This window comes from Pyrgilauda ruficollis, unplaced genomic scaffold, assembly GCF_017590135.1.
Source record: "Pyrgilauda ruficollis isolate IOZ18807 unplaced genomic scaffold, ASM1759013v1 scaffold100, whole genome shotgun sequence".
NCBI classification, from domain to species: domain Eukaryota; kingdom Metazoa; phylum Chordata; class Aves; order Passeriformes; family Passeridae; genus Pyrgilauda; species Pyrgilauda ruficollis.
In genome coordinates, this window is record NW_024508102.1 from 2,299 (window position 1) to 17,236 (window position 14,938).

Here is a 14,938-nt window from a genome sequence, read left to right on the forward strand (position 1 = left end):
TTTATACTGTCTTTGCTGAACATTTGTTTTTTGAATGGGGGGAATCAAGGACTTCTAATAATAAACTGCATTAATTTTCCAGAAGAGTAGCATGTTTGTGGGTAAAACCTGCATCACACCCCTGAAAGCCAAACAAGAACCTGGTTTAGACAATGCAGAATCAACAGGCCATGAACTGGAATTTGTTTTTAATATCTATATAAAAAATAATGAGCGATTTACAGGTCTCTCTCTAGTCAGAACCTCAGAAGTCTGTATAAAGGTGCTGTACAATATATAAACATTTACACCCAGTACATCCATACATTGTGTAGCATTCCAAGGCCACATGGCTAAGTTTGATGCAGGAAGTACAGATACAAGGTCTATGGAAGGAGAAATCACACACAGTTAAGACATTATCAGGTCACATGAACATATAGAAAAATAGAGAGGAGTTGATGGCAGGGAGATCATTTCAGTGGGGCTAATTCATCTGGAATTAAAGCACTGGATTTTTCACTGTACTCAGTGGTCAGGCTGAGTGCACACAGCTCAACATCAACCAACCTCTGGGCAAGAACACAGGGCAATATCTACACAGGCTACTTCAGAGTATTAAATATTTCACAGTCATATTCTACCCAGGGAGTATTCATACGTGTTATGCTACACAGCAACCCTGGTGTCAGTGGCTCACCTGGTATTGAGCAGGTGAGCACAGTTCAGAGCTGCTTTAAAGCCTTTTGAATTCCCAAGTCTTTGTTTAAAAGCTGTTTGAGCAGTCAGCTGTATTTGTGAAGAATTCCACTCAGAACTGCCTCACTGTGCTTTGTTAGCCTTCAAAAACATTTAACGTTTCAAAGCCAAAATGAGATATTTGCTTGCAAAGAGCAAATCATGTTTGTATTTTAAGTAAGTAAAGCTCAATGATTTACTCTTCTTTCTCCAGCAAACTGGACCAAGGGCATCCTTTCACCACTTTTCTGCAGTCATTAAAAATCCCAGATGTCAGGAAATAATCACTAAAAGTGTGAATAAAATAAACCACTTCCATTTCTATTGTTCTTACAGCTATAGGACTGATGTGTCAGTAGGTTCTGGTGGTAACATCCCTCTTTAAAACATCTCTGCCAGCCCAAACCATAGATGGTGTATCTCCTGTATCCTGTTTGTCATCAACGCTTCTTGATCACACATGCACAGTAAATAGGGGAGAGTTCTAAAATATACAGGCAAGAACTTCACTGAAAATCTGTTCTGGTAGCTGAGTCTGTCCTACAGTCAGTTCTTACCTCTACAGAGGGGAAAAAACCCCAATTCCTAACTAGCATTAAATAATTAAAGATGGGACTTCAGTATGAGCTCCACACTGAGGCTGAGGGTGTCATGGTGCCATGCGTGAAACCAAAGGAATTGTGTTATTTAACAGAATCCAGAATTTTCTTTCCTCTCACAGATGTTTGCAACCCAAATCCCTGTGAATCAAGGAACTAAAGTGATTCTGCTGTGTCAGAAAAAGCAAAATTACAGAATTGCGTTAAATACCATATTTAGCTACAGGGTTTTGTATTAGGTATTAAAATTCCAGGAAACATATGAACTGAGCAGCATCAGCAACTCATTTGCTGCCCTGGAACTGACAGAACCAACTCAGCCGTTTTCTCCCTGACCCAGCAAGAACACGTGAGTTTCCTGATGTAAACATGCAACCTGCTCTAGAGAAAACACCCACTTCAGCCCAAACCTGCCTTGTCTCTGACTGGAATCCATGTGGGAAGGGTTAGATTGACTGGATGCAGTAGATAGCTTGGCACAACAACAGGAAGTGAGTCTGGATCACATTGGCAATACAGGCATTAAATAACTTTGTTCAGAGTTCACAATACTCCGGGAAGCTGCAGCAGTGCAACACTGGGAGCAGCAGACATGGCCTGCAAAGGGACAGCAGCTCATGGAAGGGTTTCACTGAAGCAATCTGAAAGTCCTTCATGGAGCTTAGATAATTTAAGAACAAATCAAATACTTTCCTCCCTCTAACCAGTTTCTGAGAAGAGAAAAACTTTCCCCCCTCCAACCAGTTTTTAGAAAAAAAAAAAAAAAAAAAAAAAAAAAAAAAAGACAACTGTGTGAGAAAAACCAATGTTTTAAATTACCCTTACTGGAAAATTGATCAAAACATGCTCTAAAAACCAGTGTCTCTCAGTCAGTCACACCCCTTTTCCAGGCACCCCTGCTGCTGGGGAGCCCTTACAGCCACTGGGGACCCTCCACGGCCCAGGAGTTATCAGTGTTTTCCTTACTGGAGAATTCCTCTCAGGTTGGGAAGTTCCATCTTTGGTCTCATTGGGCAGCTCCATGTGTCTCTCTCCATGGTGTCTGTTCATCATAAGAGCTTCCTGTGTTTCTGCCCTTCTTTGTTTCTCCATGGAAAGCAGTGGGATACTGGAAAGGCTGGAGGTTTTGAATCTACTGGAACCTGTGTCTCCAGAGCTGGACTTGGTTAATAAATCATCCTCAGAGGCATTTCTCTTGGAGTCCCTAAAGGGAAGGCTATTCCCACCAAACACTGAGTAATGTTGGTCTGCAGAACACCCTTCTGTCTTTCCTGGTGTCTTCTGCTTCATTCTTTCTTTCCTGGTGACTTCTGGTTTACCATTCCCACCTTTCAACTGCTCAACAGAACAGGATGTTTGGATCCTTCCCACTGTTTCTGTGCTTCCTGGTTTGCTGAGATGCCTTTGGGGACTTGCTGACCTTCCTCGACTTCCATGAGAAGACTCCTGTTTGTCACTATTCTTCATCCCTTTTCCTGTGGTTTTACTCTCACTCCTGGAACTGTCAGATTTATGTGAGAGATTGTTCTTCTCAGGATCCCCTTTCCTGGGGCTGTGGAATCCCATGTGAGGGTATCCTTCAGCAGCCCTTGTCTTCGCTGGACTGGCAGATCTGCCCCTTCTGGTCCCTGCTTCTGAACTACCTTTAGTGATTCCAAATGCAGGACTTGAGGGACATTCCCATCTGTTCTTTGTTCTCTGGGGAGAAGACTGAGGCTTCCTCTCACACAGGTTTTCAGTTAAAGTGCTTATCTTGTCAGGCACAGTGTTCTCTGCTTGTTCCAGTTCCTCAGACAGCTGAACTCTGGTTAAAGCTTCTCCTGGTACTGCTAAATAACACACTTCAGATGGGGAAGCAGAATGGGAAGATGAAGATAATAATGGTGACTGTTCTTCATATATTACATTTGATGAAGCAGGATTGTAGCTATCCCAATCACCTGGAAGCAAATGGCAAGAGATTTGATTAAACACACAAAAAGTAATAATTGGCAAACTACTGAGTTCAATTCAGAAAACATTATAGAGCAGCATACTTTCAAAGCTTTATTTAGCCAGCTTTCTGTATTGTGTTGTTCTACAATAATCCTGAAGATGTGATTTTGGAAAAAAAAAATCTAGTGCTCAGAGTGCTGGATCCCTGCAGGACTGACACAGTCTTTGAATCAAAACAATTTTAGGGCCTACACAGCAAAATTTCAAATCAAAAAGTCCCTGACCTACATTGTTTAATAAAACCTAACAAACTAGAACTGTTATGCCTAAAGAAATCTGAAACTGTGAAAAGTGGGGTTATTCATAGCTTTGCACTGTAAAAACAGGAAGCGATGAAACAAGACATGCAGATTTACCAAGTCTTTAAGGAAAAAACCAAGAAAAGCACTGAAAGCCCTTAATGTTGCTCAGGTTTCACGTAGGGACACAGACTGGAAGGAGCCAAACCTGAAGGAGGAAGAGAAAAAGCCCAGAAGTACATACCAAAAAAAAAAAAAAAAATCACAGACTACAGCAAGCAAGATTTCAATCAGAAATGTGGGATTAACAGCAAGGCAAGAGGCCATAAACCCTTCCCCACTCCACCACTTCCTTCACCTCATCCCAGGCCTCATTCTAGACAGAGGGCTGGCCTGGACATGCTCCAGAGGTTCCCTCTTGTCCGATTCTGTTTCTCCCTCAAGCTAAGGGAATTTCTGTGACCAGCAGGACCAGTAGTGATGCTCAGGACCCTTTTTTAGCTCTCGGGAGGAAAGAAATTGAGACAGTTCTGAGCAGATTTTACCCTTTGAGTGAATGCCAGTAAGTGAGTGAACACACAAAGTATTTGGTAGCTCAAACTGTGTGTTTGGGATTTTGTAAGGATAAGCTTGGGGTTGATCACTGACTGAAAAACACCTTATCAGAAAAAGTGACCCTACAATTTAGGAAGTTTAACCATCAGCACCTTGGTGTCAGCATCAGGGCTTAAAAAGACTAAAACACATATTTAGGAAATTATATGTTCTTTGCTTTAAAATGGTGCTGCTGCCACTGCCACAAGTCTCTGATTTGCAATCTTGGGACTGAATCAGATGCAAAGCCATCAGTTCTGAACTTTGTGGCTCCTGCAAACATTTGCTTTGCTGTCCTTCCTGGATTTTTTGGGGGTTTTGTTTTGGCCCACAAAGTTGTGGTTTCCTTTTGTAGACACAGAAATCACCTTGAATCAAACTGAATGCCTTTGGAGAGTAAAGTTGTCCCTTTCCTGCTTCCTGAAGTTTTGGCTTTGAAAAACAAAGCATTTCGTAATTTAGAAGGCTCAAATCAGAAGTAAATATGTACAGAAACAAACTTTTAACAATACTGAAGCACAGAAAATTTTCATTTAAATTAAAGGCAATCAGGGTTAATCAGCATATTTTTATAGAAAAACTTGATTAGCTTGGATAGAGCTGAGGAACTAATTAGAAATATGGAATAATTTCAGACTGTGCAATGCTCCTACGTACTGTCATGTGTTAATTTTACCCCAAATATTCCTTGTATTTAAAAAGAGATATTTTATTTTTCAATTTTTATATTTTAATGTTTAGTTTAGTTCAATAATAAATGCACAGCTGTCACAAAGGCAACTGCCTACTACTGCAGTGAACAAGTAGCAGAATCTCCTTATCCTACTTTACTTCCCTGCCTTGTGCCCTCAACACCAAAAAGCCCTTGAGACAACGTACTGTGATCTGGTATCAACCCAGTCCCTGGTCTCAGCAGCAGCATAACTTTATTTCCTCCAGCCTGAATCAGCTCAATGGCTCGTGTGTGAGTGATTCCTTGGGTAGGTTCTCCATTAATTTCCACAATTTGGTCACCAACCTGAGGAAAAAAGAGCAGCAGATTAGTCTTTGGGAATCTCTGACACTGTGAACTGGTTTTTAATTTAGAAAGAAAAAATAACAGAGGCAGAGGCTTCTGTTTTCCTTCTCATGCTAAAATCCAGTGGGCATTAGTGACACCGTGACACCATTCCATGGATGACAAGCAGGATGTGACCACAGGGTGGGGGGATTCAGAGGTGCGTGGAGGTTGTCTGCTCAGGAAAAGATTCCAGAGATCTTAACCATATCTTCTTTTATTTACAAGTGATGAGACAGATACAGGATGTGCTTGAATATATTTTCATTGATTCTGGATCATGCTGTGGAGGGAGAACATGGATCAACCACATCACACTCGTCTGAGGTCACCTTATCCAGGGGAGGACACAGCACCTTCCCTATACCCACTGCCAAGCTGAACACGGCACAAACAGGTTTGATGTAAGGACAGGAACTGTTACTTCAGGATGGACAGATCAGTGGTGAGGTCTCAGAGCCAGTAAACAACTCTCACAGGTACCAGGCAGGTAATTTCAGCCAGCACTAACTTCCCTGGCTGCTGCAAAGGGGCTGGAATAGCATACCCCAAAAATAGTTCTCTTTTAGGCAAAATTGAGAAGGGAAATGGGGAAAAAAGGGAGCGGGAGCCTATCTGGCACTGCACACAGCAACCAACAGATGTCACTGGTGTGTAACATTAGCAGCTTAAAGAGGCTTCCTGGGCTTCGTTGAAGTCACTCTGCCAAAGGAGGTCACTGCCAGCTCCTCATGGACAGGCTGGGACCGAGACACACCGGGACAGTAGCTAGCTGGATGAGAAGTTCCTCCTCACACTGTTAAAGTATAACCAGAAAGAGACACCATATCCGGATGACAAGAAATGAAAAGTGTGAATAACCTCAGGCTGGGTGAGCTCAGCCCATCCGTGCTCTGGGCTGGGGACTTGGCACATGCCAGCACTGGGAGGGGCTTGGTGTCAAGGACGGGAAGATCAAAGATGTGGCTCTGCACAAGACACTCAGACAGTCCCATCCTGTGCCTGAAAGCACTGTCCAAACACTGAGCTCTGGCAGCCTTGGGGTTGTGACCATTCCCTGGGTAGCCTGTTCCACTGCCAGATCACCTTCAGAGGGAAAACCTTTTCCCAATATCTAACATAACCCTCCCCTGACACAGTTCCAGCCATTCCCCCAGGGCCTGCCATTGGTCCTGCCCCTCGGGAGGAAGCTGCAGACCGCGGTGAGGTCTGGCTCCTCTTCTCTGGGCTGAACAATTTTTTTGGTTGTTTTGCTCAAAAAGCAAAGCCCTGGAGCTCAGTGTGACACCAACTGAAGAAGGACTATGAGAAAAAATATTAGCACTGAATGCTACACTCATGTTGTCTCTCAAGCACATGGGGGAAAATGCTTATTACTGTGAAGAATACTAAGAATTCCACTTAATCCATTTAAGTCTCACAGCAAGTATCTGTGCCAGCCCCATTCTGCAAATGCAGGACAAAGAGAGGCAGAGCCACATGCCAGCAACAGGGAAGCACAAGGACTGCAAAGGATGGCATCTCATGGGCACCTGGCTCACCTTGAGGCTTCAGCCTCTGAAAATCCAACCCTGGGCCGTAGCCACCGAGTCTCACTTACCATCGTTCCTTCTGTTATACCCAAGTACTTTGCTTTTACTACAATATTAGAGAGTGAATTCCTTACACAAAGGCAAGAATTAACATAGTATTTGGGAAAAAATCAGGATTGTATCTTCAGAAATGACATAGAACAGTAGCAGCACAATTTACACACAAACATTCCTTAAAAATTAACTGACTTGGACAGTGATTCTCTTCCCAGCTCTCTGGTGCACTGTGTGCAATCTCTTGTTGGGGCTCCTAACATATCTACAAGTACCTGCTGCTCACACCCAGGGATGCTACTGTAACCCCAGCAAAGCGGACAATTCCTTTGGGACGGCCAGAGCTGTTAATGAACTTCTCATGCAAAAGTCCACGGCCACAGGGACAGCTGGAAGAAGGGCAAAGGCCCAGATGCTGTTCTGGGACCTTGTGCTTGTGAAAATCCAAGTTTGTTGCCACTCTGGGTAAATTAATGTATCAACTGCATCAACAAATTGATTAGAGAAGCCAAACCTACATGGATTCTCCCATCCTTGACTGCTGGCCCATCCTCAGCCAGACGGAGGATGAATAAGCCCATGTTGTATTCCTTTCCTCCTCGGAGGCTGAATCCAAATCCTCGAGGGCCCCTTTCCAACTCCACTGGGAAACAGCCAGGATTCTGTGCAGAAAGTCACAGGGGGGAAAAAAAAGAGAGATGAATACCTGTAGGCAGATTTAACCTTCTGTTTTTCTAGAAAAAGATCCCAATATTTCTATATTTTGAGCATTTAAACAGCATTCATCCCAACTCTGGGGTGACTCAGGGTAATGGTTTTAATCTAAGTCCAAACATTCAGAACATCTTTCTTTCTAAGTCTGAGACAGGCACAAAATTCTTGAAGAAACTTTGCCAAAGAGTCTGTAGTCACTCCACTACAAGCATTTCTTGTTTCTTTCATGGCTATAATGAGTGTTCAAATACCTTAAGGAGATAATCACATTTGAAACATGAGCAAAAACATTCTGTGAGACACTTCAGTATGTTTTTATACACAACTGTTCTACCTGTATCCGACAGGGAAATGTTTTAACATTCTGCTTTTGAGAATTCTGTGGCAATGCCACTAGAGTGCCTTGATGGGTGAGTATTCCCTGTGTCTCCACACCCTCTGGATGGATTTTTGTACCTGGGAATGACGACTGCCAACACCTGAAGCAGCATCCAACTGTGCCATGTGCTTGTGCTCAGGCCAGGACAGCTGGTAACTATTAGAAACTTCTTTTCCAGCTTCACTTTCTGCAGCTCCCCTATGGAAAGGTGAAAGGACGTGGATGTTGCCTTCACATTAATCCCTCTGGCCAAGCTTTTCCCACCATTCCCAGCCCCTTTTCCTAACCTGTCAGGGTTGATCGGTGCCAGTCCCAGTGGTCGGTGCTGTGGGGCTGGACTCTGCCTGGCCGAGTTTGTTCCTGATGGAGGACCACGTTGCTCTAGAATCCAAAGAAAATCAACAGTCACGACTTCACACATCTGCAGCCAGGACAATGGTCCCCACCACTGCTGGGGGTACTGCTCCCAAGGAACTGCAGCCACGACACCTTGAGCCAAGCTCATGTGGACACAACAGAGAGGATTTTCCAAGCCAGGGACACAAGTACAGCTCAGTAAATTCTCAGGAATTCTATTCTTTATTTTTATTCTTTCACTCTGCTTTTCCTCTGGAAATACCAGCACAACTGTATGGATCCTGACATGAACAGAAGGGATTGCCTGATTGCAACTTGATAAATGCCAGAGGGGATCAGGGCTGATCAGATCCATGAAATTGGTTCAGATATTCATTATCATAAGATTTTTTAAGAGACGAAGAACAATGTGCATTTGAAAAATACCCCTCTGTAAAGGTAAGTGAATGAGGATCTGCAGGAGACATGGGGATTTAGAGGTGAAGACCCCATCAAATAAAGGGAAATTGTCAACTCATTTAAGGCACAACAGTTTTCCATTGCCCAGCTCCAGGCAAGGTGAGGAACTGGTCTCTTGGGAGAAGGAGTTCACTGGCAGGCAATCAAGAGGAATGTTAAAGTCTTTTGCCTTCTTCCAAAAGCTAAGTAAAAAATAAGGTTTTGATAAAACCATTTAAAATAACTCCTTATTATTTTCCCCTCCAGGGAAAATACTGTTAGTGTGCACTTTACAAAAAATCCAGTGCATTTCTGGAAAAAGCCCTGTGTTTCAGGATACAAAAATGACACTCTCGCTTAAGAATAAAGAACCACAGTCTATGCAAAAAGCTGCCTCTTAGCTGGAACCTGAATGGCAAGCAGTGGCCCAAGATGGACTTTTGTGCTGAAATATAAACTACTAACTCCTTTTCCCTGAAAGGGTTAAAAACCAATCATTCCCAGCACCAAAACTAGAGATGTTCCAGCCCCATTAGGTGTAGCACACCACTGCATTTCTCAATTAAGAACAAACAAATTCCACTAAAATACAAAAAAGTGCTCAAGAATGTTAAGGGAAGATAAATTTAAAGCATATTACACTGAATTTCTCAGGTATGTGAGACCTCCCGAGCCCTCCACACATCTGCTTGGTGCTGTTCTCATGACATGCCTTAAAGAGGTTTTTCTCTAGAGACAAAATGTCAACTTTTACTCCTGGTTTATCCTCAGATTTTTAATTTAGAAGCATAGGCAAGAAAAACGCCATCTGTTTGTACAAATCCTGCAGCCCTCTCTGCAGCCTCGTCTCATGTGTTCCCAGCTAATACATGACAAAAGCTGACAGGCTCCTGCTTTTGTGAAAAATGTTAAAGAATCTTTTCTGGCGCATGAAGGGAATTCATTTATTCCCATGAAAAGCAAAGATCACAGGCCTGTGAAAGCCTGGGGGGAGGAAAAGGGACCAGGAACAGGTTTTGTTGCTGCTCTCAGAGGACAAAGCTAGGGAACAGCAAACTCTTCCAGGGTTTCTGCCTTGTGAGGCTCAACAGCTTCCAGCAAAAAGGGCATTTCGTGTTTTTGGAGCTGTATTCTGGATTTTCCTGGGAGTGAACCAACCCTGTGAGGCTCAGCTCTCTCCCTGAGTGCCTGAAGCCCCAACTCACCCACATCCATGCTGGATTCCCCCACTACACAGGGCTCTACTGTGAGCTAAACTCTATTTCTTCAGCTACATCAAGGAGAATTTTAAAGTGGAGATATATTCCCACTTCAGAATATATGGAACTGGTGGAACTGGTTCTGCTTCTTTCTCCTTCATTGTCACAAAATTCTTTTCATCTCAAACACACCAACTCCAGCTCCTCTGAGCCACAGATTTTTCCTGACTGATCTTTTCTCTGGTTTACCACCTGCTACTGAAGGGTTCTTTCCTCTCTTTGTTGAGTCTCCCCAGGTTGTGTTTTTCTCTCTGTATTTTGGCTCCAAATCTGCATTTGACTCAGTGAGAAAGGTTTTTACGCAAAGTCCATGTAAGGTCATACACAAATAATGGGTAGAAATATAATATTCAGAAAACTTATTTTGAAAACAAGTGGAAGGTGCTCCTCCTGTCCACAGCAGCCCAATAGGCTTTCAGGTCCTTCCAACCCAAACCAGTCTGTATTTGATGACTAAAAGCTGCAGAGAAAACAGATCTAATTCAACCAACCCAAACTTCAGTTGCTTTATAAACATCACCCATGGCAACTGCTTTGAAGTGTGTCCCTTCAAACTGGAATGAACCAGATTTGATAAAAATAAAAATCTTAATAGAAAAATAACAACTTACAGAGGTCTCTCCACTTCAAGCATTAACAAAAAGGAATATTAAGTCTTTGAAATTCTGTGTTACAAGCTGAGATGGCATGTTAAATATTTGCAATGAATGTGAAATTAGAGAATCATCTGCTGGCTTTATTCACAGCCTGGCTCTAGGTATTTCTTATTTCAAAGGTGAAGAAAGCCAGCTTTCTGGCAAAATAATGATAGGGAGTTTAATCAAAGCCGTAAGCAGCATTCAAGAAAATACAGGGCAGGAAAACAGTTTTTCTCTCCAAAATACAGGACTGTATATTTACAATTTTGTTTAGAAACTATACCACAGTGCATGCAGTGTTACATGGGAGCTGTCATTAAGTCAGTCCCCAAAGATGGGACTTTGCAGTCCCTAGGATTCACTTTGCTGCTCAGGTGACACAGCAGGTTTTGCAGGTGCAAGATTGGCAGGAAAACCCTGTCAAGGTTTTTTTCCTGTGTGGTGAGATGTGACTCTTTTGCAAAGGGGAGCTTTGGCAGACAGAACTGCAGCATGTTTCTGCTGCAGGGATGCAGCATTAGGGAATTTGTGTATTTTAACATGGTAGAAAGCAAAAACTCACGGTTTAAATGGAGAGATTTGGAAAGCAGGAGTCCCTGTGGCCTTAGAGCAAGGACTGAGCATCCTGGCAGCACTGGCCTCATTGGGTACAGAGCTCTGGCAGCACCTGCAGCAGCAGGAGCTGGGCACCTGAGCTAGGGAGAGAAGATTTTCTCACTAAGCATGATCTTGTGGCTGCTGCAACCCCCTGAGGGGTCATTTCTCTTTGGCTGGAGAATATAAGGTCTGGACAGGATGTGTCTATGTTAGCAGCATTTTCTCTCTCTCACACATGAGAATTTCTCTCACTCTTCATTGTGTTGTTAATAATTTTAGCTCCTTTTTGGGTACAAGCACCTTGTTGTGGCAACTCGTCTCTCTGTCCCACCTGCCTTCAGCTCTTCCAGAGCAAACACATGAGCTTCCAATTTATTCAACTTCCAGGAGCTGATGATCCCCATGAGTCCCACTCAACTCAAGGTAGTCTAAGATTTACTCTCCTTAATTTCCAAACATCTTCAAATGCTCCATTTAAGCCAATAAACTTCAGCAGTGATTAATACCCAACTTTGATAGTGTGGTAGCACCTTCCTTACCTTCCTCAGCCACCACTGTGAGGGTCACCACGTTGCCTGCCTCCTTGATGAGCTGCACAATGCTGTCATGGGAGAGCTCCACAATGGACTGGCTGTTTACCGCTGAGATTCTATCACCCACCTTCAGCTTCCCACACTGGTCAGCTGGGCTTCCCTCGATAACCCGCCCGATCTTGTGAGGAATCACTAAGAAACAAGAACAGACACAGCACCATAAGTATTCACAGAATTAAGGAATATCCTGAGTGGGAAGGGATCCACAAGGATGAAAATCCAAATCCTGGCCCTGCACAGGGCAGTCTCAAGAATCCTACCATGTGCACATCAGATAAGCATCACAGACCCAGAATTGCCAGTCACAGAATCACAAAATATGCTGAGTTGGAGTGACCCACAAGGATCATCAGCTCCTGGCACTGCAGAGGACATCCCAAAATCCAAACAAATCCCACCCTATGCCTGAAGAGTGTTGTCCAAACACTGCTTTAGCTCTGGCAGACTTGGGCCTGTGACCACTTCCTTGAGGAGCCTGTTCAGTGCCCCACCACCCTCTGGGGGAAGAAGCTTTTCCTAATATTCAGCCTAACTCTCCTCTGGCACAGTTCCAGCTGTTCCCTTGGTCCTGTCACTAGTCACCACAGAGCAGAGATCAGTGTTTGCCCCTCCTCTCCTGCTCCAAAGGGTGAAACTGCTTGTACAGGACAAACCAGCAAATAATGAAGAATGCTTCATTGTGAGCGAATGGAGATACCAACCCAACACCATGGCCTTGTCAAGTACAGAGTGCTGTGCCTGAAGGAAAACAAGGGAAGGAAATGGATCACATCTGCAAAGGGATGATTGAGAATGTGTGGCCCTGGAGTGCACCAGAACAATTGGTTTTACCATATATAATGTAGTTTTCCATTTCATGCATTGACCCTGACAGACAGTGTGGGCTCAGAGAGAGTTATGGCCATCCACTGCAACACAGAGATTCAGATGCATGGGCAAACTCTTCTTACATGCAAACAAAAATTAACCCTCAGACACACTTCAAAAATCTATCAAACTTCTTCTGCCAGGGACTGATTCAGTCAGGTGAGGACCGGAGAGAGCCTGTGCAAGGCCAGCAAGGTGCTACATCAGCTCTGCACAGACCTGACCACTTTTCCTGGTCTCTCAGATGAATATGCACTTGTAATAATTGTCTAAATTTCCTCCAGCTCTCCTGCCTCGATTCCCTCAGTTCACCCCAGAGTGACACCGTGCCCTGCACAGACTCCTCCAGAAACCAAAGCTATGGGGCCAGAATGGACAGACTGGAGAATAGAAGAGATGTTAGGAGAAGTAGAAGGAAAAAAGACCGATTTCAGTTCTTTCCCCAAAGACGAGCACAGAGGCAGAACTAGAGACAACTACGCCTGAGCCGTGTCCATATCTCACAACTGCAATACCAGATCAGACTACTTTTTCATTTTGGTGATCTTTCTAGACAAACACACTCCAAGATGACAACAAGTTCATTGTTTTCCACCAAATACTGTACACTCTACTTCCTCAGATCCCCAAAATAAGAATTTTTACCTGATTAGGTAATATAAAGCCAAGGTTGAAACTATGCTTCTATTAAAATGTCAATGAATTAATGCAACATCACTACAGCCTGACAAATATCTACATCCTAAATGCTGCCCTGGGACAAGTGCACACTCTTGGGTATGGGTTGTGTGAGACATAAATTCCCTTTTCCCCATTTATGTCACAGCTGGGTGAACAAGAGCATAAATATGAAGAAAGACAGACCAACGCTCAACTGGCTGGGCTGTGCCAGCATGCGTGAAAGTTGACTATGAGGGAAACGTCAGCACTGCACGGGAAGAGGTATCTGTGGAGAAGCCCCAGTGAGGTTAGGCAGAGGCAGAGGCACCAGGACATGGGACTTACCCCCTGGAGGAGGTTTGTTCTTGGAGGTGAGAATGACGAAGCCAAATCCTTCATTCTCCTTCCGCTGCAGACGGACGTCGTAGACCTCCGGGCATGGTTGGTTGGCAAAGTCAACACGGCTCAGCCGAGGAGAGCTGTTCTGTGTCAGGACAGGTTGTGGCTCCTCCTCCTCTGCCTGCTTTTCCCCTTGCAGGGAATAGACAAACAACAAATAAGGAACAAATCACACAAAGCAACTTCAGCACAACCATGAAGCTCAGTTGTCAGTACCAGCACGAGGTGGCGACAGCAGTTGCTAATCAGAGCAGGGGGTCCTTGTCAGCTGTAAATCCCACCCCAGCTTTGTCATTCATGGAGTCACAGACTAATCTTCTCTAAAGTGTTGATTTGGACACTGATCTAAAACTGCAGCATCTCAAGATCTTGCTCTGAAACAGCTCTCATTTGAATACAGTTCATCTTCCTACACACTAATGCTGAAAGACTTGAGAATACAGCATATGGAAGGTGCCCCTGCCCATGGCGGGGCATGGGACAAAATGAGCTTTAAGGTCCCTTCCAACCCAAACCATTTGGGGATGTTGAGAAAACAGACTGCATTATAATGCAATTTCCATAGCACTAATGGCTGTTCTAACTACTACCTGCAAAAAGGTTTGAAGAAACCACCCCTGCATCATCATTTTCAGAGCCTTACCTGTGTGAGCAGTGCAAGCTAGTGAGCAACAGAGTCCAAGCCTATTAAATTCTGCTTTTCTCCATTTAATAGTTATAGCTGACCCTCCTCAATCTCGGGCTGCTCAGCCCCAGTGCAGTAATTAAGTTCCAGAGCAGCTTCAGTAGATTTGATTACAAGCCCTAAGTGCTCTTTCTAGGCAAGCAGACACCTACCACTGAAGAAGATCTTCCTCCGGACAGTGAGCAGCACCTGCCCATTCCGAGCGGCACTGGTCATTAAATCCAGAACTTGCTTGTGTGACTTCCCTTTCACAGGGACTCCGTCAATGCACATCAGCTCATCCGCTGCACGCAGCCTCCCGTCCTTTTCCGCTGCTCCCAATGGGATTATTGCTCCGATATAAATCTGTGAGCAGAGTCCAGGAGTTTGAAAGGGAACGTGAGTTCATCAGAACACACAGTGGTTGGAATCCAGGTGAATCTGTGCAGAAGAGGTCTTTTGGGGAAGACTCTTAAAGATTACCTCACTGTCCAGCTCAAGCAGAAATGCAGCCAGCAATTGTACTCTGCACAAGCTGATCTAGTGGAGACAATCTGGAGTCTCAAAACATTCACTAAATACTTCA

At 44.0% G+C, this 14,938-nt stretch overlaps 1 protein-coding gene across 4 annotated transcripts in view; it reads right to left on the minus strand.

Moving 5' to 3' along the window:
- Positions 1 to 2,063: 2,063 nt before the first annotated feature.
- MAGI3 (membrane associated guanylate kinase, WW and PDZ domain containing 3) overlaps positions 2,064 to 14,938 on the minus strand; it is a 51,026-nt gene continuing 38,151 nt past the window's right edge. For 3 of the 4 annotated variants that reach the window (XM_041467374.1, XM_041467365.1, XM_041467355.1), the window contains 8 exons: positions 14,526 to 14,718; positions 13,635 to 13,820; positions 11,709 to 11,894; positions 8,168 to 8,261; positions 7,958 to 8,078; positions 7,306 to 7,449; positions 5,024 to 5,162; positions 2,064 to 3,256 (listed from right to left, as the gene is read on the minus strand). In XM_041467374.1, the coding sequence (XP_041323308.1) occupies positions 2,190 to 3,256; positions 5,024 to 5,162; positions 7,306 to 7,449; positions 7,958 to 8,078; positions 8,168 to 8,261; positions 11,709 to 11,894; positions 13,635 to 13,820; positions 14,526 to 14,718 (2,130 nt within the window). In that variant the 3' untranslated portion in view covers positions 2,064 to 2,189. Of the gene's footprint in view, positions 3,257 to 3,667; positions 3,759 to 5,023; positions 5,163 to 7,305; positions 7,450 to 7,957; positions 8,079 to 8,167; positions 8,262 to 11,708; positions 11,895 to 13,634; positions 13,821 to 14,525; positions 14,719 to 14,938 lie in introns of all 4 variants that reach the window. The other variant, XM_041467383.1, reaches the window with a different exon arrangement.